Consider the following 22558-nt stretch of genomic DNA (forward strand, 5'->3'; position numbering starts at 1 on the left):
CATCGTTTTCGAGAGGCACGCCCCATTGATTCTGATATTCTCTCACGACTTGAATCCATACAGACTCAGTTGACCTCCCGACATGTCTCGCCTTGACCAAAACCTCACGTTTGCGGGTAAACCCACGACTTTCAACATCACCACCTGGAATGACCCTTCGCTCTGCACCCTTGATACTTGCCCTGAGAATTACTCCGCTATCTTATATGTCCCGAACCTAGGCGGCAATGCCTTCTTCCTTGCCTGGTTCGCTATTCTGCTCGTCGCCCAGACGGTCATCGGCATCCAGAAGCGCACCTGGACATTCTTCTCTGCCATGATCGGTGGTTGCATCCTCGAGGTCATTGGCTATTCTGCGAGGATACTGCTGCATGACAATGTCTTTGTCTTCAATAATTGGTTGATGTGCGTCATGCGCTTGCCCTCATGACTCTTCTTTTCTTTCAGCAGATCCTCGAAGTGATCACTGACGCATCGCTCAGGTATCTCATCTGTCTCACCATCGCCCCTTGTTTTTTCTCCGCCGCCATCTACCTCACCTTCACGCGCTTCATCATTCTCCACGGCGTTCAGTATGCGCGCCTCAAGCCTCGTACTTACACCATTATCTTCATTACCTGGGACATCATATCGCTAGCACTCCAGGCTGCGGGAGGTATGGTCTTCACGATGTCTTGTTCATCAGTGCTCGTTGCTTCAACTTTGGAGGTTCAAGACTGATTCTTCATCCCTCTAGGTGGCCTCGCCGACACCGCCTCTGATGGCGGCTCAGGTCAGACGGGCATCAATATCATGATCGCTGGTCTATCCTCTCAAGTCGCAAGCCTCATCATCTTCATGACACTCGTTCTCGATTTTGCATATCGTGTGTACCACGCAGAAGGACGCGCATGCGTTGCTAAAACATATGAGGGGATGCAGAGGCTTGGGAGGGGTGTTGGATGGTGGAGTGCACTTGTTGCTTGTTCGTTCCACCATCCTTTCACAGACTCACTCTATCATTGCTAATGGGATTGGTAGCACTGATCATGGCAACCGTGTTGATTTTCATTCGTTCGTGTTACCGTGTTGCAGAGCTAAGAGGCGGGTTTGGGGGCAAATTGGCAAATGACGAGGTGAAGTTTATGGTTCTTGAAGGGGCCATGGTTGCGCTCGCTGCTCTCTTCTTGACGGTAGTGCATCCTGCAATTGTGTTCAGAGGCACCTGGAAACGAAGGGATGCCGAGACAGTGTTCGCGAAGACGGCGGATCGAGCTGAAGTGAGCCAGACGATTGAGCTAAATGGCGAGAAGGGAGCTGTATAGGATAGATCGATGGGGGCCACTGAGGTGGCCTAGGCTGGGCCCGCGGTAAGACTAGGCGTGGCTGGCTCAGGACTAATGACGTTCGAGGACCATGATACTTGTCATTTCTATCAGTTATGAGAACGGACGGGACAAAAGGTCGCTATGTATACGAGTGTACGGGAGTACCTTCGAGGATTCTTCCGCATTCTAGATATATATGCAGGTACGGAGTATTTGTTGCACGTCTGGCGCGGCACAAGCTTTCCTAGTCTCTTCGATCTTATCTAGTGCTTCCTCTAATGACGAGCAGCGTGCACAAGCGTGGATCGTGCGAGACAAAGTCAATCGAGCTCCAATCAGATCTAGATAATTGGCAGTAGGCCAGCCACAGAAGCCACAAGCGCGACTGAAATCATCAGAGACACGGCTCGCCATGTGCGACCAACATGCGGGGTCCTCCTGGGGTCTTCCTGGGGTCTTCCTTCAGGATTAGCATTTCTTTATAGGAGGCAGTCCGCCTCGTTTGAACTATTATTGAATCCGAATTCATTCTTTCCTGCATTGATGCTCGAGCTGCCAAGGGACTCAGGATGGCAACCTCACCACCGCTCACCGCCTCATTGAATTATACCATTGGATTCGTGGCAGCCTATGGAAAAGAAGTCGGCGCTCCACTGACTTTGGCCCAGATCCAGTATCAGCTGTCCCACTATTATGAGAGCAAAGTAGGCAACTTGATAGCTGGGACTGTGGTGATGATAGTGGCCAGCTCAGTCGCTGTTGCGATGCGGCTGATGGCAAGACGCGTCAAGCATGCGAAACTTGGCGCAGATGACTACATGGCAATCTCTGGCTTGGTAACTCCCTCGATAGCTGAGCTGATAATCGTGATCGAGACTAATCAGCGCGACAATGGAGTAGATCCTGTTCTACGGTTACGTTACCTCATTCTTCGTTGGTAAGTGGTTCGCGTTGAATCGCTGCTGGTCACCTTGCGAGCAATGACTGAAGTGTATGCTCTACTCTTAGTCATCCATTACGGCTTAGGCACACATACTCTTCGAGCGGGCGCGTACAAATTTGCGCATGTTGGCAAGCCGTTCTATGTCTTTCAGTGTCTTTACCCAGCAGTCTGTTTCACGACCAAGATGTCCGTGCTCTTACTCTACCGGCGAGTCTTCACTGTCACGAACAGAGCATATGATATATCCTTTTGGATCATCATGTTCGTTTTCGTCAGTTGGGCGATAGCAAACTTCTTCAAGGATGTCTTTGAGGCGGTACCGGTGAAAGCAGTCTGGGAGCTTACGCCGGGTGCCAAGTGGATCGATCCAATCCAGGCGTTTTTCATCACCGGTATCATCAATGTGATAATAACAACAGCAATCCTGATCCTGCCTATGCCAGTTGTCTGGAAGATACAGTTATCATTAGGGAAGCGGATTGGGATCTGTGCATTGTTTGCTCTTGGGTGTGGGTATGTTGCGCCCCGGTTTCACGGCATCTGCATCTCATTGTTCTCGTTCTGCGCGCTAGCTAGAGACAAGCTCTTGGCTGACAGCTTCAATGTGAAGGGATGTTGTTGTAATCATTGCGAGAACGGTTTTGCTCAAGCTAGAAACGTACCCGAGCACAGATTTTACATGTAAGTACTCTCTAACGATCTCGAAAAGCATGCTGGTCTCTTTACTACTTTCCCTCCTCACGATCGATCCGTGTAACGCATTAACACGCAGTTTTGCTGCCCGACTGACTTTGCAATTGCGATCGTTAGGGACTGTAACCCCAACCGCGATCTTATCAATCGTGGAACAGGCGCTTGGCATACTTTGCGCCAGCTTGCCGATGGCGGGTCGTCTATTGTACCGCAGATTCAACACACAGAAGGACATTTCTGATATGCCGATGACAAACCAGCAGACATCAGGTGCGACTTCAACCAGGTCCTCGAACAAGAATAAGGGATTGCGCAAAATCTCAGAACAGGCAGCAATTCCTGACCTTGAGAGGGCCAAAATCTATGATGATAGGTCGGAAAACGCCACGCCGGAAGGGCCCACATTTGGGGAGCGTACAAACTTCTCGAAGGAACGTCCTCAGTTGGCACAATTTCCTTCGCGCAGCTTCGAGAGACCATGGAACCCTCTCGGTTCACACACGTTTGCAGGAAAAGCCATATAGGAACAGCGGTGTATCTAGCGATGAGTCAAATGAGGCGCCAACTGTCCACGCGGGATTCGGTTTGGAATGTAGGAATAATATACATAATGCGGAGAAAGATACCCTGGGCGGAGAAAATGAATATGATTTGAAACCTAAAAGGTGCCACAATTTCTTTTTGTTTATGCGAGCGATCCACCGTATTTCCGCCACAGGACGACTCCGAGTCTACGGGGGCATGGGTCAGCCATCCACAGAGCATCGCGCCCCCGAAGGAGATGGAATGAAAGAAGACTTCGAGATAGATAGATGGAGAGAGGGTCATAGCGCCACGTCGCCGCTGCGGTATCGGCTGCCAGACTCCGTACGATTTAGTCCTAAATCGTCTAGACACATTCACTTCTCCCTCTATGAACCAATGAGCATGTATCTTTCCCTTGCTAGTGCTGAGACATACCATGCCGCTTTATTGGCGTCTTGCATGACCAACCTTGCCCAACCTTCCTTCCACCACTGTCCACCTCATGCTCTGTGGCGTCCGCCACTGTCGAAGTTTCCGAGCTGCCATATTGCCAAGTAGGGTGGAGAGAGTCCCCCAGATAGCCACCCTGCGGAGCCACCCTCCAGAGCCGGTCAGTCGTAGGGCCTATCAGCTGTGCGGTACGTATGGGCAAAAGCCCTTCAAGGGTGCCGTCTCCACGTCTTCGACAGCCACCCACCGACATAACCCCTACCTCAGAAGCCCCCGGAGCTTATGACATGGTCCTGCGTACTTCCGGTCGGGCTTGTGCCTGTGGTCTGTAGGGACGTTCCTAGGCAAAGACAGGATTGGGTATGCGGTCACGATGCCTCCGACAGCCACCCAGCGCCATGAGCTCTGCCTCAGGACTACCCGAGGCTTTTGATATGGTCCTGCGTGTTTCCGGTCGTGCTTTTCCCCGTGGTTCGCGGAGCCACAGGGACGGTTCGTAGGCAAATGCTGTCCATCTCCGACAGCCACGGAACGCCATATGCTCTGCCTCCAAGCCCCCGGGGCTTTTGACATGGTCCTGTGTGTTTCCAGTTGTGCTTGTTTCCATGGTTCGTGGAGCCATAGGAGGTGGGTCTGTCGAACGGCCACGAAGTCAATTGTAGACCTGGAACTTTCGTGTGTCTCCACCTCCCCCTATATAATATCCTCTCACTGCCTTTCTGATTCTTCATCCTTCATCGTTTGCCCTTCACCCTCTTCACTCTTTGTCTGTCTTTCATCTTGTCTACTTTTTGTCTGCCTGCCTCTGCCCATCCTGCCTCCTAGGTCCGTCACAGCCCAGTGAAGTTCAAGACACGCAGCCTATACATCATCTGCGATATTCATCTCAAGGTACGTCTCAGGGACGTCTCTCGTGGTCGCTGATGAGCAGCGTGTGGGTGATGCATATGAGCTAACAAGCCATCAGTACAACCACGCCCAGCGGCCTACGAGCACGTACCTGACGTGAGTACAGTCTCTCCCATCAGAGATCATCCTCATCACTACATGAGGCATGATGAGTTCGTGCTGACATGATGTGTAGCCCACCTACGCTACGCCTACGCTTACGCCTACACCACGCCTCGATGGCGACGAGCATCCAGCAACAGCCAGTCAAGACAACAAGCAACGACTACAAGCATTCATTTACAAGCAAGCAAGCAAGACAACTAGCAATGAAGCTCTACAGCTGCGCTCAAGAAGCACTGTGGTAGCGGTCCTTTATCTGACCCTGTCTCATTACTACTATGCTATGCTACAGGTAAGCGCTCCATTCTTCTCCAATGCACCAGGCAAGCTGGATGCATTGATGAAAAAAAGTCGGACGTCACCCGGCGGTAGTGTAAGACCGGGGACATCCTTTAGTTTCCAAAGATTGGTGGCTTCGTTGGTCTTTCGACCGAAGCCTGCCCTCTTGAGCGGGCGCCCCGGGTCACAGAGCTCCTCTTGTCTCCTGACTTGAGCAGGAGACAAGAGGCGGTTATCAAAAATTCCCACCGGGACAGCGTCCCGATGAAGTCTCTTCTGCTGCGACAAGCCGCATGAAAAAGAAAAGAAGAGAGAAGAGAGAAAACGAGCTTAAGTATCCCGGCCGCCAGCTAGGGTTGCGCTAGCCACACCGGGACAACAGCATCACAGAAAGTACCCGGACAGCAGCACGCACGCCATACAGCAGATAAGCGAGGACGTCCTCGCCGGGCAACGCACCTCACCCAGCAACGCGCACGCAGCACCGGCAGCCGGACGGCGACCACGACCCGACGCAGCACATCCGACCGAGAAATTCGAAAACGGCGAAAACGGTGCCATCAGATACGACACTTGTGTGTTCTCCATATCCCGCACTTGATCACACATCACTGACAGCTCAACAGCACCCCGACCCGACCCGACCCAGCGTACGCGGCCAAAAGGTGCACCAGGGAGGAGATCAGGGATGGGTTTGTAAAGGGGACAGACCTACACAGAGGGCGTCCCCCCGCCTCGTCATCCACCACCAGGATGGCGAGGGGGGCATCATCTTCGCTGCTTGCGGCGGGGATGGAGCCTCCCACCTACCTCCTTTCCATCAAGTGAACTGACCCCGACCAAATCGGACGAACCTCAGCCAACCGATCCAAGCCCTCTTGGACGCATCACGCAGTAGTTAGGGTGATGGGCGGTAGCTAGTGAGGGAAGGGAATGAGAGAAGAGGAGAGGTAGGGGAAAGTGGGATAGCAGAAGGTGAGGTAGCTGATAAGGACGGCTCAAGAGAGGTGGGTCAAGAGAGGCGGCTGATGAGAGGCGGCGAGGGACAGCTCGTGGGAGGCGGCTGATGGGAGGTGGGTGATGAGAGGAGCCAACGAAGGGCGCTCGACGAGAGGCAGCACAGGCGGTGCGGGTGAGATTGGTCTGGATGATAACTGGATGGGATGGTGACGAGGAGTGGAGATCGTGAGGTGGCTAGCGCGTGTGTGGTCTGAAGCGTGGTCGGAGGAGAATCTGGGGTGGACGGCGAGGGGATGGTAGGGAGTATGGCTGGGGGAAAGGTGGCGAGGGGCGATCGAGAGGGCAGAGACGATGTGGTGGGTCATCAGATCGCAGGTGGATTTGGAAGGGATGATGAGGATGGGGACAGGAATACGACACAGCGGCCTGGGGTGTCGTTCATGAAGATGAAGGCGAAACGGCAGCCCAAGGGTGGCCACATAGCAGTGGCCGCGAGCGACGAACAGACGACATAACTCGGTAGTGGCGAGTGCTGAATGAATGGATATCATCAAAGCTTTCCTGCCTCAAACGTTAGCGCCATTATGTCGTTCGTGCACACTATTTACACCAGCCCTTGCAAGTGATATGTGAAGCGACACTGCAATTCTTTTCAAACGGAAACGTTTCCTTGCAAATCGACTCATGAAGAACGAGTAAACTTTTCCATGCGATACAGCCATACAGTAAGTATACAGATGGTAGCCTTGTACAAACCGGGTATCGCTTCACAGCTCAGATAGCCACTCCCCCGGGTATCTCTTTATAGCTTAGATGGCCATTCTCCCCACGTGTATCATGTACAAAGCTCATGCCAAAATTCCTTGCGTTGATCTAAGAACCCCCAAGCAGAGGCTGGTTCTCGCCATCCTGGCCTTTCTCATTTTCTCTTGGCATGTATCTATATGACGCGTCATCGACTTTGAGAACAGACCAAGTCTTCTCCTTCGCTGCGTCTTCGAAGAATTGTTGGTTCTCCTCGAAGGACCTGCCTCCTGTTTCTGGAGAATAGACCTGTGGAAATGAGTTTTGTTGGGCACGGATAGAGGAGTCAGACTTACAAAGGTCCACCAAGCAGCAAAGGTATTTGTTACAGCAAAGATAAGAAACAGCCAGAAGCTCAGGGTGTTGAACAAAATAGGTGTAATCAATGTAACCACAAAGTTGGCGATGCCCCAAATGATGACTGAAATGGCAGCGCCTTGGGCCCGAGATGTGACTGGATAGATCTCGGTTGGAATGAGCCAGGGCTGGGTCAGCCATCCGACACCAAATGTCCCTGTTGCGATGAACAAGAAGATTGATCCTACAATCGCGATGGGCTTGTCCGGAATACCAAGCTTGTCGCAATTCTGAGCAAGACCGCCGAAAATTGTCAGGAGCAAGAAGCACCCTGCAATCCCAAATGCGCCGGCGATCATAGTGGTACGTCTCCCAACCCTGTCGATGAGAAGCCACGCGAAAGTCATAAGGAAAAAGTAGGATATGTAGTTGCCTTGAGTGAGGTGCTCCGACTCAGTGACTCCTAAGCCCAAAAGCTCAAAGATCTGTGGCCCGTACACGGACACGGCGCCGTAACCGGTCAAAGCCTGATTGACTTGGCCCATGATGGTGACACTAGTCTGGTGCCATTGTGCACTCCCCGGCCATATCATGTCGTTCCAACCGATCTCGTGGCTTGACTCTTCTTCGTGCGCCTTCTCCAGCTCCTCATATTTGGAGGGAGTTTCTTCTTCCCCGTAAATCCGCGCCAGGGACTCTTTGGCGTCATCCTTTCGTTCGTGGAAAATGAGCCAGCGTGGAGACTCCGGAAGCCGCTGGATGATCGAAAGCAGGAGCACTGGGTAACACTGCATAGCAATGATAGGAATTCGCCAAGCTAAGCACAAATCAGCATATGGGAGAATGTCGATTCAGAGCATGTGTACCCCATTCATTGTTCTTTCCAAGGGCTTGTGTGACACCCAAATTGATCCCAAACGCCATATTCAAACCAAAGATATTGGACTGAAACTCTTTTGCCATTGCCTCCCCTCTTCCGCCATCGGAAGTCAATTCGGACGAATAGGTTGGAATGACAGAGTCCACGCCGCCGACCCCAAGACCCATTACAATTCTGCCGAGGAACATCATTGTCATCGCTCCGCGGCTATATCCAAGGCCGGAAATGAACATGAGCAGATTGCCCAAGGCGGAGACTGCTAGGCAGGCAAAAATGCTGGGTCTTCGGCCAGTCTTATCGGCCAAGACGCTGAACATGATAGCGCCCACAGCACAGCCTAGATAGTAGACTGACACGATGATGCCGACGAGAGGGCTTTCTCCAGAGATGCCCATGGTACGAAGGTAGTCATAATTCGTATTGATCAGGGACATCATCCCTTGGTCGTAGCCATACAAGGCGATAGCGGTCGCAGAGAAGAAGACGATCTCGGTCTTCTTGTCCAGGAGCTTGTTGGAGATTGAAGACATCTTTACTGTCTGTATATTCGCCGATAGTCCTTGCAAAACACGGTCGATGTGCTGAAGATGTTCCGAGGTGCGGGGTAAAGGAAGACAGGATGTCAAAGAAGGAACCACAAGGGTCAGCAAACCATGTTAGAAATCTTTACGTATGAAGTACCCCTTTCCACCGGCAGTTCTGCTGGCTTTCTCAAAAGTTTTGACGCGTGGGATTCTGCAAAAGGCCTAAAGGAGCCCTTTGTGAAGTCATTATTGACTGCGGTCACGGCAGTACGGCGAAGGTCGGCCAACCTAAGGTACCCAATTGGAATGGCCCTGGATTAAATCTCTTGGCGTGTTTGCCGGCAAGTCTTGCCGCAGTTGAAGCTTGCCTCTCCTTCATTTATCAATGGTGTCCTGCGATTTTGGATTACAATCCTTAAAATGAGATCACGCACAGATGGCGATGAAGTACGTGCTGAATCGTCTGGGAAGAACTCGCGAGCCTCGACTTCATCGCCAGAACGTGGCCAAGTGGATCAGGAACCCGCCCCGACTGCAAATGTGAAAGATTCCAACGCTCCTCCTTTGCCTAGTGAGGCTCTACCTCCGCTTCCAAAGCAAGCTCCACCCGCTGAAGACGATGGTTGGGATCCCGTTTGGGACGAGAATGCACAAGCTTTCTACTTCTATAATCGTTTTACACAACACTCACAATGGACTAACCCGCGTGTGCCGGACGCTACCCAGGGAGCCCCAGGAACAGGCATAGGTAAACATGACAGAATACCTGAACGTGCGCCCGGGACCGATCCTCCTCTCGTCGAGCATGAAGCACCTCGAGAAAAACCACCCGAGTATACAGGATACAATCCAGCTATCCATGGGGACTATGATCCTACAGCACCCTACGCGCAGAAACAGTCAGATGCTCCTCTCGATCCTTCGGACCCTGCCAGCGAGGCAGCGCCAGATCCAGGGGCCATCTATGCCGCGACCGGAACCTTCAACCGCTTCACGGGAAAATGGCAGGCTTCTCATATCAATCCAGAAAACCACAACGATGAAGCGAAATCAAATAGGCAGATGACAGCTTTCTTTGACGTAGATAAAGCGGCCAATAGCCACCAAGGAAAGAGCCTGAAGGCGGAAAGAGCAGGTAAAAAGCTGTCGAAGCAAGAGCTTAAGGCGTTCAAAGAAAAGCGAAAAGAACGCAAAGAAGAGAAACGAAGAGCTTGGCTAAGAGATTAAGATACTATGGTTTCAGGTATACATGCCAAAAGCTGGAAATGTTGTAAATGGTTCTGCATATTCCAAAAATTGGTGGACTTCTGCATAGAGCGGGCACAGCGTTTGGCGCTCCGGATGGTGAGAGATTGTGCCTAGTCACAAGATCCAATTGACATGTACGTGATTCAACTGTATACCACATGATCATCTATTTACTTCACTTTGTATGGCGCTGTCTACATCTGCTCGATGGATCCCTTTGGCTTTCAGCTGCAAACTCCCGCTAGCTTGCCGATCTTAGCGTCGACCATCAGCTTCCTTCAAATCCATTTGAACTCTCAAGATTCTTTTCAATTTATTGACAAATATGGCGAGGAACATCGCATCATTGTAGTATATTGAGAATTGTTATGCTCCCTGCACTGATGTCACTCATTTACGACGAAAATGTCTTCAGAAACCCTTATGAACACAACGTCAGTAACATTTAGCAGTGAATGCGCAAAGGATAAACCTCCAGATCTCCGTCTGCTGCATTTCAACGATGTATATCATATCGAGTACGGTAGTGTAAAGCCTTGTACACCTCGAAGGAAGCTAAAATTCCCAGGCCTGGCTCTGCAGAACCGGTTGGAGGTTGGAGTTCAATGAGCGGTCAAGAGGACACTGCTGAACACCACAGGCATCGCACGCTTCCAAGCTGTCGTCGATCACTATCGATTCTTTCCTGCATACTCCAGCGAACCGCGACTATTGACGTTCTTCTCTGGCGATGCTTTCAATCCCAGTCTTGAGAGTACGGTCACTAAAGGCAAACACATGGTCTCAGCCCTCAATTCTGTACGCACGGACATTGCTTGCGTTGGAGTGCGTAAATACTTTCTGTCACTCCATCTTGCTTTGTTCTGCGTCTAACATCGTGAATGCTAAATGCGGCTAAGAATCATGATCTTGACTTTGGGGTACCACAATTTGAATATCTGAGCAAGCAATGCAACTTCCCTTGGCTTTTGGCAAACGTCCTAGACCCTGCTCTTGGCGAAGACGTGTCTCTTGCCAATTGCGCGAAATATAAGATTATCGAGTCGTCGAACAAGATAAAAATCGGTGTGATCGGCTTAGGTGAGTAATATCCCGATTTCTGAGCAGTTTGTGCTGATATATAAAAGGGGAGAGAGAGTGGTTCGTTGTTCCCGGGCTGAGCATCAATTGTTTGTTGATCTCCATCTAGGCTAGAGACCATTAATTCTCTACCACCTAATCTCATCTACTTATCTGCATCAGAAACTGCCAAAAAGCTAGTACCTGAGATGCGCGCTGCAGGAGCCGAAATTATTGTAGCTCTTACCCATCAGCGTGATCCCAATGATATCAAGCTTGCAGAGAGAGTCCCGCTGGGTTTGATTGATCTCATCCTAGGTGGCCACGATCATCACTACACCCACGAATATGTAAACGGCACACACATATTATGTTCAGGCAGCGACTTCAAGCAGCTAAGCTACATCGAAGCACGAAGAAAGGTCGGTAGTAAGTCAGGCTGGGATTTTGACATTATCCGTCATGATATCAAGCGATCTATTGCCGAGAGCCCAGAAGCTGCCAAATTGGTCAACGAGCTCAACACCAACCTCAAGAATAAGCTCGAACAGCCGGTAGGCCACACTGCAGTACCTCTTGACAGCCGATTCTCAACGATCCGAGCTCGAGAAAGCAACATTGGTAATTTCGTCTGCGATCTTATGCGGTTCTACTACAATGCAGAATGTGCAATCATGGCATCGGGGACCATTCGCGGCGACCAGGTCTACCCACCGGGCGTTATCTTGATCAAAGATATCTTGAACTGTTTCCCGTTTGAGGACACCGTAGTCGTCATCAGAGTCACTGGTCAAGCCATCCTCGATGCATTAGAAAATGCCGTCTGCAAAGTGCCCGCACTCGAAGGCCGCTTTCCTCAGGTTTCGAACATGCACTTCAGATACAACCCCAATCTACCGCCTGGCAAACGCGTTGTTTGGGCAAAACTCAATCACGAGCCCTTGGAACTCACACGCAAGTACACCGTTTCGACTCGTGGCTATATGATCCGCGGTAAGGACGGCTACACCTCCTTTCTCGCCCGCTCCGAGGGCGGAGAGGCAGAAGAGATCATCAACGAAGAAGAAGGCGTTCTCATCAGTACTATCATACGACAGTACTTCATGTCCTTGCGAGTCATGGGCCAATGGACACGCTGGTCCGAGAGCATGAGCTCGCACTGGTCGAAGGTGCATGAGGGTCTCCATGCCGACAACAAGATCAGAAAGCCAGGGACAAGCAGAGCAAATAGTGTCCAAGAGGACGCAGAAACCATGCACCAATTTATGGATCGAAGCCCCAGCCCAACCCCGGCGGCAAATCGACAACACACCGGTGCAGCATTGCCTTTTGGAATCAGCGGCGGAGGGTTCAAGAGGGAGAGGGAAATGGGCTTGCTGAGGAAGTATGTCCATCGATGGTTGACGATCGCGAAAGTGGGCCGGCCGGCACAGGGACTTGTGGACGAGCATGTTGAACCTTGGTTGCTGCCGTTTTGGACTAATGCTATTGCACCGAAGGTTGAGGGGAGGATCGTGCTTGATGATGGGAAGGGTTGATTTGAGATGATCTAAGATTCATGCTACGCTTGCAAATAATGTGAAATGAGGATATAAGGAAAGATATACAAGGAAAAATAGAAGCATATTTTATGAGCAAGCCGATGCCTCAACACACATGATCTTGAATTGCTGATTTATCCCAAGCAAGATCTAGAAGCCATTTTTTCTGGTTTAAACCGGCTCGCTCGTATGCCATGCCCAAATACCCACCCATTTTACACGAGTCAATCGTACACATAATCCCACCCATAACCCCCTTATACCCTCACAGCTACCACCTTCCACCTCGCTTCACCCGCCCTTCCACGCGTCCCCAGGCCTGCCCTGCCCTACAACTTCCCCATCCTAGCCAACTCAACTTTCCTCCCCGCCTCCCCGTCTTTAAAACCCCCTTACTCACACAAATCTTAGCCCCTTCCCCCAACTCAATTTTATCCTCGACCGCCGGATGCGGACATGGACAATGATGTGGGAAATGCACGCACGACAGCGTCCCTGGGCAGAGATAATTGCTGCAGGTTGCGGCGTCGTAGTTCTGCTGGTACCAGCTCGAGTCGGAGGCGACGTTTTGGGGTTGCTGGTGCTGCTGTTGCTGGTGCTGCTGGTGGGGGGAGCCGCCGGAGAACATTTGTTCGAAGAATTGGAATTGTGCGAGTGCGGGGGTGAGGGAGAGGAGGAGGGTGAGTAAGAGGGGGAGGAGGTGGAAGTGGTGGATGGTGTGGCGGGCGTGCATTGTAGGGTTATTGATGGCGTTGGGGGATGCGAATGGGTTGGTGAGTGATGAGGACAGCGAGGGCCGGATCAGTTTGGAGGCTGTAATTTACGGCTGTATTTAGAGCTATGCATGTCTTGTGCCCAATTAGACCTCCCGTGGGGGTTCTGGTCTAGGGGACCAGCGCCTAGGCAGTGCGAAGAACTTGTATATTACGGTAGGATACGGAGGACGCCGTCGAAAGTTCTGACTCGCTTCTCAATTAGTCTTAGCATTTAGACCACTTCTCTCCATGGCTCTAGGGTCAGAATTTCTGACTCAGAAGTTCTGACCAAGACGGCGGCCTCCGTACATTATTCACATCGGAAGCCACAGCTATTGGCCTGCAATCCAATTCGTTGAAGCTCGCGATCACGCAGCTCGTTAGGCTGCCCGGTCGACAGAATCAACCCTGGCCCAGCCTGATCTGTCAGGATGGCTAGTGATCGATGGTCCTCGTCTGCTCGCACACTCGACTTGCTCATTGATCCTGAAGTATGTCGTTCGGTTGTTCTGTCAGTGACATCGCGTTACTTGTCCAGCTCGTAGGGAAGACTGTTAGCAATACTCGGAAAGCATGCGGAGAACATGCAGAACTCACGCGAGAGGTCAAAGCGCTCAATGTGGTCTTGCAGCGACTACAGCACGCGACCATGGGCCCACACAAGATTCTTGATCATCGGAGGGGGAGCTACGAGGCAGAATTGACGTCCATTGCCTGTGGCTGTCGAAGTAATCTTGAATATTTGAATAAGGTCCTCCAGCAGTACAATGCGTTGAGCACAGACCAAAAAAGCGCTTCCAATTTGTGGAAAAGGGTGAAATTCGGCAATGGAGAGCTGGTCAACATCGCTGAGGTGCGGGGCAAGCTCATCTACTACACCTCTGCGCTGGGGCTTTACATCAACATGGTGAATATGGACTCTATCGGAAGAGTAGAGCAGCAGATGGACGAGGCAGGAGGAGACTTGAAGGATATCAAAAGAGCGGTCAATGAGATCACGGCCTACCTTATGGCGGATCCCAGTGGCGAAGGCTCTAGCCTGACGTCGTATGCAGGTGACGAAAGGGCTGTCTGGAAAGAGTTTCGTAGAGAGCTGATCAGAGATGGGTTTCCGAGTGCAGTAATAAGAGACCATAAAGTTTTGATTCAGGCATATATCAAAGAGTTGGGCACTAGAGGGATACTGGACGATCTCGAAAGGGACATCAAACCCGCCAGTATACTGTCCTCGGATTATGCAGAAGCTGCAACAAGGGATAACCCTCTTCTTCAAAAGTTCTTGGACTACACAAGCGGACAGTTGAAAGCTACCAAGGTTCATGATGAGGAGGACGCTGCAGACCTTCGCGAAGACGATGGCTCATTCAATGTTCGGACTCCACCTGCGATCCGCAACGTAGAGTCCGTCTCAGAAGGCGAGATTAAGAACGTCAAGCTCCTCAGACAGTACATTGGGCCGGTCGTAACGCTGGAAGAAGATATGACCGCACCCATTCATGGTGAAGTAACAACGACACCCATACCCCAATCAAAAAAAATGGCTTTTATTGACGGGAACAAAATCTTTCAATCCGAGATCGTTCTTGACGGGAACGCGCTTGACGAAGATCGTAACGAAGGACGGTCGATCGTTTCTGAAGGGAGAAATGCACAGCCTTCACTGTCATCCGCGCTTTCATCAGGGCTCGTGAACGATGATGTAGATGGTACTAAAGGTCTCCTCCCTGAAATCGACCAAAGGGAAACCTCTGCAGAACAGCTTTCGAGTCTCGAAAAGCATCCTAGTGATATAGTGCTAGCAGATCAATCCTCTGATGGTTTTGAAAAGGAGGCAGAGGTGCACGAAGGAGTGAGGTCAATATCACGATCTACAGCGTCCGAGCCTGACAGGGAGAGTCATATGAGATGGCGCAAGGAAATAACAGCGCGCAAGCGCAAGCGGGAACAGAAAAAGCATAGACCATCTCCACTAACAAATGGGCCTGACAGGAAGTCTAGAGGTGACTTAGACATGTTTCGATCACATAGAAAGAAGATCCCGGCTTCAGAATGGGAGTCTAACAAGGAACCGAAAGATCAGTCTGCTGAATACCGATCACACAGACAAGAGAATTCACGCTTGAAACGCGGCGTGATCCCCTTTCTTTTTCTCTCAGTGGGACTTCTAGGCCTCATTCAGAATACATGAATATGAGGGAGATGCTTTGGAGCCCTCTTTCAGCGGGGAGGCAAGCATGATCTCTATTAAGCAAAGATTATCGGTTGCGATGATATTGAAGGCAGCACACTGGACCAACTTGAATTCACTGTCAGAAATATCTAATGAGCTGTCCAGAGAGTTTGTAATCAGGGAGCAACTCTAGCTCCTTTGACTATGACTAGAGCAGAAACAGCAAAAATATCTCTTGCCAAGGTCGTATTGCATTAACGGCTCATCTACAGCAACCAGCTGATCCCAAACCTGAGGAGCAGGTTGGGCTTTCTCTGCATCTCGAGCCTTACATCGCCACCCTCAGCGCGCGAGATCCAAGCGAGAGTGAGGGATGCCGACGGACCGTCCACAGTCAACTCTCACCTTGCACCCAATGCAACGAGCAATCTTTCGAATGATTGAGGATGACCTCAGATATAAGTAGCAAAATCGAGAATGTTGAATGGACATACGTGAAAGGCTGGAAGGAATGTCTTGTGCTGACCTACAACTTTCAAATTATGTGACCCATTGACCTAGAATCACAACCAAAATAACGATTCCCAGTCGCTTTTACCCCAATGACCAAAAACTGAGCCCATCATATCCTACCTCTGCCACACTTCCGCTCTCCAGCTCAATCACCTTCTCACCTGCTGCCATCGTCGTCCTCAATAGAAGCCGTTTCCAGAACCCTCTAGCTCTGCTCAGTCCTTCCCCAATCCTCCAGCACCAACGATGACTTGTACAAAACCCTTGCTCTTTGACAGTCCTCACACTCTGACAAGCTTCCTAGCCTTGCGATTCGCTCGCTAGGAAAGTCCCTAGCAAAGAGTCAGGCTGAGCCTTTGTGAAGCTCGCCGATGCACATGAGCGGTGAGGAATGACATACACGGAAGCAATCTGGTGGAAGGGGCTGTGCGTCGTCAGACAAACGCTCGAAAGCTTTTGGCGGAAGCGTGGGGCTTTGGTCGTGAGATGGAGGCTCTTGGTCATGGCCTTGACGCTGCTTAGTTCGAGCTGAGAGGTCTATGCCATTTCTTCACGAGCGGTGGAAAAAGCTGAACAGGCGTTCTTTTCAGAGAGGTGAGGGTTGACCATCTTGAGAAATGTGTCATTCGTGCAGGTTTGGTTGAGCATCTCCCTCGCCTCATCCGCCTTGTCCATGCGCAGGAGAAGACTTGACATGATGCTGCATGAGTTCCAGTGCCACTGCGAGCTTTTCGCAGCCGCTTATCAATCGCTTGTTTGTGATAAGAGTACGATTCATCAAGTTCACCCAATTCTGTGTGCACGTCAAAGACTCAAGAACGCTTGTCTAATTGTTCAAGTTCCTTTCAATGGGCAAGTGATGCTCGAATGCATTGGCAAAGGCTAGCATCAATTTTCCTTGAAGATTCTTGAAGGCCATTTTGATCCTAGTCCTTGCGATCTCGTGAACATCTGGCTCATATAGATACTAGTAGGATTGTAGGAATATATTGGCGCACGTCTGCATGTTTGATATGAAGAGTCCGCATTATTGTTGAAGTTGAACAATGTGATTGACTTGGGACAAGCATCTTTCGCATTTCACCTAGTCCTAGCATGGCAGCCAAATACATCTTGATTGTAACGAAGATCCTATAACGAAGAAAAATGGCCATAGCGTTGAGATTTGAAAGATCTTCTGTAGGGAAGACAATTTATAGATGACAGCTGCTTGCAGAAGGCGATGCACAGACCTTAATTTGCTCCAATGCCCTTTATGAGTCAACGTGCCCCGACGAGAGGGTTTCTCAGCATTCAGTAGATCTACCGCCTTCGTCAACGCTATCAAATCTGTTTCGGAACTTCAGGCATCTCCCTTAAAATGACAACGTCCATACTGTCGGGCTTTATCAAAGTTGTGACTTACACTAAGGTCCAAGGTTGATCGCCGAAATTGTTGAGAGACGTCTCTCATACGGTGCTGGTTGTATCCTTATAATCTCTGGTCTTATTCTTATTTGCATCGACCTTCGCAGCGTCGTATTACTAAAGACGCCGAAAATCCCAAATAGGGTCCTTCGCTGCGTGGTGGGACCCTCAATTCTGTTCAGCGCCAGGTGAGACCGCCAAAGAAGAATGAAATGGCTGCTGCTGACTCAAAGTTCGAGTCCGTTGGCTTTTAGATGGCATTCGAGATGAGTAGTAATTGCGAGTTTTCTATGCCTTTCATGGGCGCCGCAGCAAAGTTGCCTTCTCCAAGATCCAAAGCTACGTGGGAGGGTTATTTCAGTCTCTTTGTCAGTCTTCATAAGGCCAAAATGGCTCTCTGTATTCCTAATGCTCGCCGATGTTTGTCTCGAATTAATGGTTAAGATCTATAGAAGAATATTCGATCAATGACGGAGACGATGCGTTTACTCGTAATTCACTTAAATCCTATCGACTCCACCATATCCCACAAAGTAAATACCCCCTATTACCCAGCTTCATCGGCCAAATCAGGCGCTTCTTCTACCCTTTCGAATCATTTCAGTCAGATCCCAAGCGTAGTTTGACCGTTACGGGGACATTAAAACAAGCCATACCATGAATTCTAACCTGTTTCTCCTTTCCTTTTCCTCAATAGCTCCCCAAGAAAAACATAAATCTTCTGCTCCAGACTTATGCGAGTGGTTCCGGCTTCGATTTCAACTATCTCTAACCCTCATTTTCTTCTCTACATGGTTTCCCTGAAGTCCACCTGATCACATCCACGCCAGTGACACTTCAAACCCCACCATCGTAGAACAGATCCTTCCTCCCCTCCTCGCCATCAATTTTGTTTACAGTAAGACTCAACTCTGGACAACATTCACCAGACGTCTCTTAGCGGGAAGACTAGCTCTTTACTGTCATTCCACCTTTCATCCGTGACATTAATGTATCCATCAGTGGCATATATCCAGCTACATCAGAGATCTTGCTTATAGTGATTCTTCCACCGGCTTACCTCATCCTTGCTCGGCTGTGTGATGCATGTCACGGTATCGAACTCGTTCCAGGCCCAAATCAACTCCTCGCCCAGCATCTTGCTATCGCTGGAATGACTGTAAGGCAAGAGAATGCTGCGCCACAGAATTTCGACAAATAAGGAAATGGGCTGGGCTGTGGGACTTTGTTCGAAGGCATAGATTCGATCAAGGGTAGGAAAGACAATGAAAATTTTTTAGATGGTACCTGGTCGACACGCTTAGATCCCTCACATTTCGACACTATTATTTCAAATATATGAAATCATCAGAGAGGCGTGCACTTGCTATAGCTTTCGCGAAGTCTAAAGAAAATTCAAGCCGGCTACTTACCTCCCTAGATGCTGAGTCGTATCTGACATCCAGGAACCAAAAGATATGGAAAGAGACTTAACAATTTACAATGCTCAAAGACGTAAATCTTTTCCTCTATCAATTTGTTTGAAGCCTTTTTAATTTACGTCAATCCTCGTGCGGAAGTCGCATCAAGTTGATTCACTTCACCCAATCTGATAGTGTGGTCCGGATGTTGAACACCGAACAGGTAGCAGGAAACAGCTAGAGATTGTTGAATAGAGTACTCCACTGGCCAATCCTTCCTCGAGGCCTAGAGTCAGACTCGGTCCTCCTAAACACCAGCAAGCGGACATATGGACATTTGTATCTTTCTGTGTTCTTAACGCTGAGATGTGCATTTATATAATAGTCTGATGGTCATCTAGACAGTTAGGCACTGAGATTGTCCACCGAGATCAAGCGTCACTCAAGATTTATATGTGAAGAGGAAGCGGAATGGGCAAATCGTAGTTCTGTTCAACTCTCGCGAACGGAGAGTACCATCGTAACATATCATCAGGCAAGTAAGATACTCACATGGTCCTTGGACAGAGTATTCCACATCTTCCGGGCTACGCGAGCTAGGCCTCTCCGATAAGAGAGTTTGCCTTGCCGCTCGATCCAAAGACAGTGGTAGAAGTAGTAAATATATTTGGAGCGCGGTCTTCTTTCGAAGTTCCATTCTGGGATCCAACCACTCTGTTCCTCGTCATTCTCAGAAGCAAATCCGCCAGATATAAGCACTAGCTCACACGAGATTTCCTTTGCCTTGGCACCACCTGGGTCATAATGGACGTATATGACTCCAGCCCATTCTCCTTCTTTCGTTTCTAACGAGTGTAGAGGATATTTGCCATCACCATCTTTCGCCTTTTGAGGAAGGACACTACCCAAGATTAGATAGCTGCGCAAGCTTTTGAAGAATATAGAAGAACTCCAACAAGCTGTGCTCACAGGCTGAGGGCTTCGATTCGCAGGTATTGGGTACCAGAAAGTCTGCGAAGAGGGTGCCTTGTCATATTTGTAGTAGAACGGGTTATCGTCTTCATTTCGATGCGAGGACCAGCCAAGTGGTAGAACGAGGCTACCCTGCAATCCCTCGCTCTGGTATTTGGCATAATCATTTGGGATCTTGACCAGCGTGGGCTGGCCCATCTCAAACTTGGTCTTGTACCAACTCACCTGTGGAAAAATGTCTCGTTGACGTGCTTTGTAGGCACGCTTAGGATTAGATCGCTCGTGCCCAAGTCCAAACGCATTTATTTGATTTTCGATTGCGCCATTCCAACCAGCCCAAGACCAACTAGGAAATGCACTGGGGACCCCATTCCTGGTGTCTTTACGCCGTTTCAAATATTCAGTTGGTACCCAGAGCAATGCTGCATCAAAAAATTGCTGAGGCAGGCCAAAGAGAAATCCTTCCGACATGCTGCCCGCGAGCGCAGTAGAGATGCCACCAAAAGCTCGGAGGATGTCTTCTTCATAAGTAAGCTTGCGGCGAAGATAAGCCCTCAAAAGGTTATCCCACTTTTTCAGACATGGCCAAGAAGCAGTCTCCCGAGCGATATTATGGTCAACATAGGTACTCGACACTTTTTCGATGTGGTGGTGCTGTTCTTCGGCCAGGGCCTCTTGGCATGTCCATTCAAGACCATGCTCTGTAAAAGCAATGACACGCCTAGAAAGGATTTTCTCTTGGAAGGTCCACCCTCTTTCTTCGTAGACCGACATTTTATGCATAGGTACTATCCAATTAGACGTCACTGGACCATCAGCAAAGCCTAGGATATCCTGTTGTATACTTCGTGGCTGTGAGCATCCTGGCACACCACGTAAGCCTGAGTTGGCGTCGAGCCCATCGGCCGCACATAGTGTAAGGCAAGCATTGGAATAAATGCTGGCCATGTTGTTGATCTGAGCTGCGGCATGAACAGGGTCATCTTGGACGATGCAAAGACAGTCTACCCATAAGAGATCGAAGCCTAGCTGCAAAGTGAACTTCATGGCCCGTTGGATTGTGGCCGGGAGATATTGATGGGCATTGTTCTCGCAAAGACTGCCAATACTTCGTAGAGAACTTATGTTTGCTTTCGTGCATTTGAAAACGCCCGAAATGGTCCCCCATACGTAGCTAAGAGCAACGTATTTCTCTCCGAATTTTGCCTCAACAAGACAACCCTTAGAAACACTTACAAAGTACATCCCTTGACCATTAGTTGGCTCGTGTAAGCTAACAAATGGCCGGTGGCATTTATCATGGGTAGCATCGCAGCTACGGACCCAATTCAAGACGCGTTCAAGATCTATCCAGTCCCGATCCATGGCGTGGCCAACCTTTTCCGATGTACCTTCTGTCAATGGATGTATTAAGATATGAGGCCAGAAGTCTTGCGGCTCCTCTGACTGTAGTCTGAGGTACTGACCTATATTTGTGTCGAATAACCAGAATTCCCACGCCTCAAAGGTGGAATCGCATCCATTTCTTTGCAGCTTATCACGAAATAAGGCGGCAATTTGCAGGCACGTTGAACAATCCAGATTCTCACGAACGTCGTTCCAGGTACCGAATCGAACAAATCTCCTGTGTCTGTCATCGTAGTATTTTGGTATACGGTAGCCGGAGCTAGGATGTAAGGCCCTTGCTACCTTTTGACAGATATTGCAATGCATATTTGTGGCTTCTATAATTCAGCAGCCTTCATTGATAATGACTCTGCTGTAGGAAGGGAATTTGGCAACCCTGGACCAGTGAACAACCCGTGGCCTAAGAAACGGCAGTCATGAATAACTCCACTGATAAAGGAGCAGATCTGAGGCTCATTGAAGCATCTAGTCAGGTAAATTCGAGAAGGACCGTGACTTGCCCCAGAGTGGCAGGGAGAAAGCATTGAAGAATCCCCTCTTCGTTGTGGATTTGGGGGCAGACTTGTCTGTGTACTCTACTAGCTGCTCGTGCAACCTACAGCGACCGGTAAGAAGGTGCAGATGATCGAAGACGCAGGTACGGGGAAGCGCTGGGCGGCTCACGATGCTCAAGCAGTGGACTTGTTAATGGAGCTTGACTGAATGGAGGTTGAAGTAAGCTCAATGGCCGACGCAAGATACCCGTAGCATCAGAAACGCTATTAGAACGTTTACATTATTATTGAGCATGCTCACGACGCGGGCATATCGAGTACATACTTGGGTTCAGCAGGTCGGAGCTGCGCCAAGGTAGAAGGGGGGAACGAATTCACAGGTCGCTTGCCAACAACTCAACTCAGCTACAGAAAGGGCTTCGGTACTTGTCGGCAGCACAAACAAAAGCCATGAATCTTGAGCATGCTCCCCGCCATGCCCTTTGTTACAACAATTGTCAGCGGAGCGGAATAACTATTATCCGGGCAGCTTATAATTCTTTATATATTAAAGGAACGACTACCCTTTAACCACCCTATATATATCCAGCTTGAACTATTTATCAAGTATATACTTCATTAACTTAAAATCTTAATTATTGATAACTATAATAGCGTAGTAGCGTTCTACCTTAAGGTTAATTTTTCCTGCAGCAAGGGCCGGACTATCCAGAATCGCCGTAGATCGTCATTATCACAGCGCATGAGACTTCTAAAATGAACGTGTTGATGGCTTCGTCCAAAGGATCATGCATCAGCGTAGGATATTATGCAGACATGCCAATCTTCGATTCATGCGAGTGTGGTCTTAGCGCCTCCATCAGCTTCGTTGTCAAGGCATGCTCTGTAGCAACGGAGCCTCTGGCACAATGAATGCCTG

General features: G+C 49.7%; 7 protein-coding genes across 7 annotated transcripts; 5 read left to right on the top strand and 2 right to left on the bottom strand.

Moving 5' to 3' along the window:
* Positions 1-82: 82 nt before the first annotated feature.
* KY384_005175 (uncharacterized protein) lies at positions 83-1304 on the top strand (the record flags this gene model as incomplete). The annotated part of the gene is made up of 4 exons (XM_044813676.1): positions 83-405; positions 483-655; positions 737-964; positions 1021-1304. The coding sequence occupies 4 exons, from the start codon at positions 83-85 to the stop codon at positions 1302-1304; spliced, it is 1008 nt and encodes a 335-aa protein (XP_044668977.1).
* A 1205-nt stretch (positions 1305-2509) lies between these two features.
* Positions 2510-3467, top strand: KY384_005176 (uncharacterized protein; the record flags this gene model as incomplete). The annotated part of the gene is made up of 2 exons (XM_044813677.1): positions 2510-2763; positions 3023-3467. The coding sequence occupies 2 exons, from the start codon at positions 2510-2512 to the stop codon at positions 3465-3467; spliced, it is 699 nt and encodes a 232-aa protein (XP_044668978.1).
* Positions 3468-7041: 3574 nt separating this feature from the next.
* KY384_005177 (uncharacterized protein) lies at positions 7042-8679 on the bottom strand (the record flags this gene model as incomplete). Its single annotated transcript, XM_044813678.1, has 3 exons — positions 7042-7221; positions 7269-8086; positions 8136-8679. 3 exons carry the CDS (start codon positions 8677-8679, stop codon positions 7042-7044), a joined length of 1542 nt encoding a protein of 513 aa, XP_044668979.1.
* Positions 8680-9093: 414 nt separating this feature from the next.
* On the top strand, positions 9094-9900 carry KY384_005178 (uncharacterized protein; the record flags this gene model as incomplete). Its single annotated transcript, XM_044813679.1, has 1 exon — positions 9094-9900. The coding sequence occupies one exon, from the start codon at positions 9094-9096 to the stop codon at positions 9898-9900; it is 807 nt and encodes a 268-aa protein (XP_044668980.1).
* A 902-nt stretch (positions 9901-10802) lies between these two features.
* On the top strand, positions 10803-12518 carry KY384_005179 (uncharacterized protein; the record flags this gene model as incomplete). The annotated part of the gene is made up of 3 exons (XM_044813680.1): positions 10803-11001; positions 11049-11061; positions 11111-12518. 3 exons carry the CDS (start codon positions 10803-10805, stop codon positions 12516-12518), a joined length of 1620 nt encoding a protein of 539 aa, XP_044668981.1.
* A 1251-nt stretch (positions 12519-13769) lies between these two features.
* On the top strand, positions 13770-15464 carry KY384_005180 (uncharacterized protein; the record flags this gene model as incomplete). Its single annotated transcript, XM_044813681.1, has 1 exon — positions 13770-15464. The coding sequence occupies one exon, from the start codon at positions 13770-13772 to the stop codon at positions 15462-15464; it is 1695 nt and encodes a 564-aa protein (XP_044668982.1).
* Positions 15465-19297: 3833 nt separating this feature from the next.
* Positions 19298-21375, bottom strand: KY384_005181 (uncharacterized protein; the record flags this gene model as incomplete). The annotated part of the gene is made up of 2 exons (XM_044813682.1): positions 19298-21184; positions 21328-21375. The coding sequence occupies 2 exons, from the start codon at positions 21373-21375 to the stop codon at positions 19298-19300; spliced, it is 1935 nt and encodes a 644-aa protein (XP_044668983.1).
* Positions 21376-22558: the final 1183 nt, after the last annotated feature.

This window comes from Bacidia gigantensis (genome assembly GCF_019456465.1).
Source record: "Bacidia gigantensis strain McMullin 20006 chromosome Unknown contig_245, whole genome shotgun sequence".
Classification (NCBI taxonomy): Eukaryota; Fungi; Ascomycota; class Lecanoromycetes; order Lecanorales; family Ramalinaceae; genus Bacidia; species Bacidia gigantensis.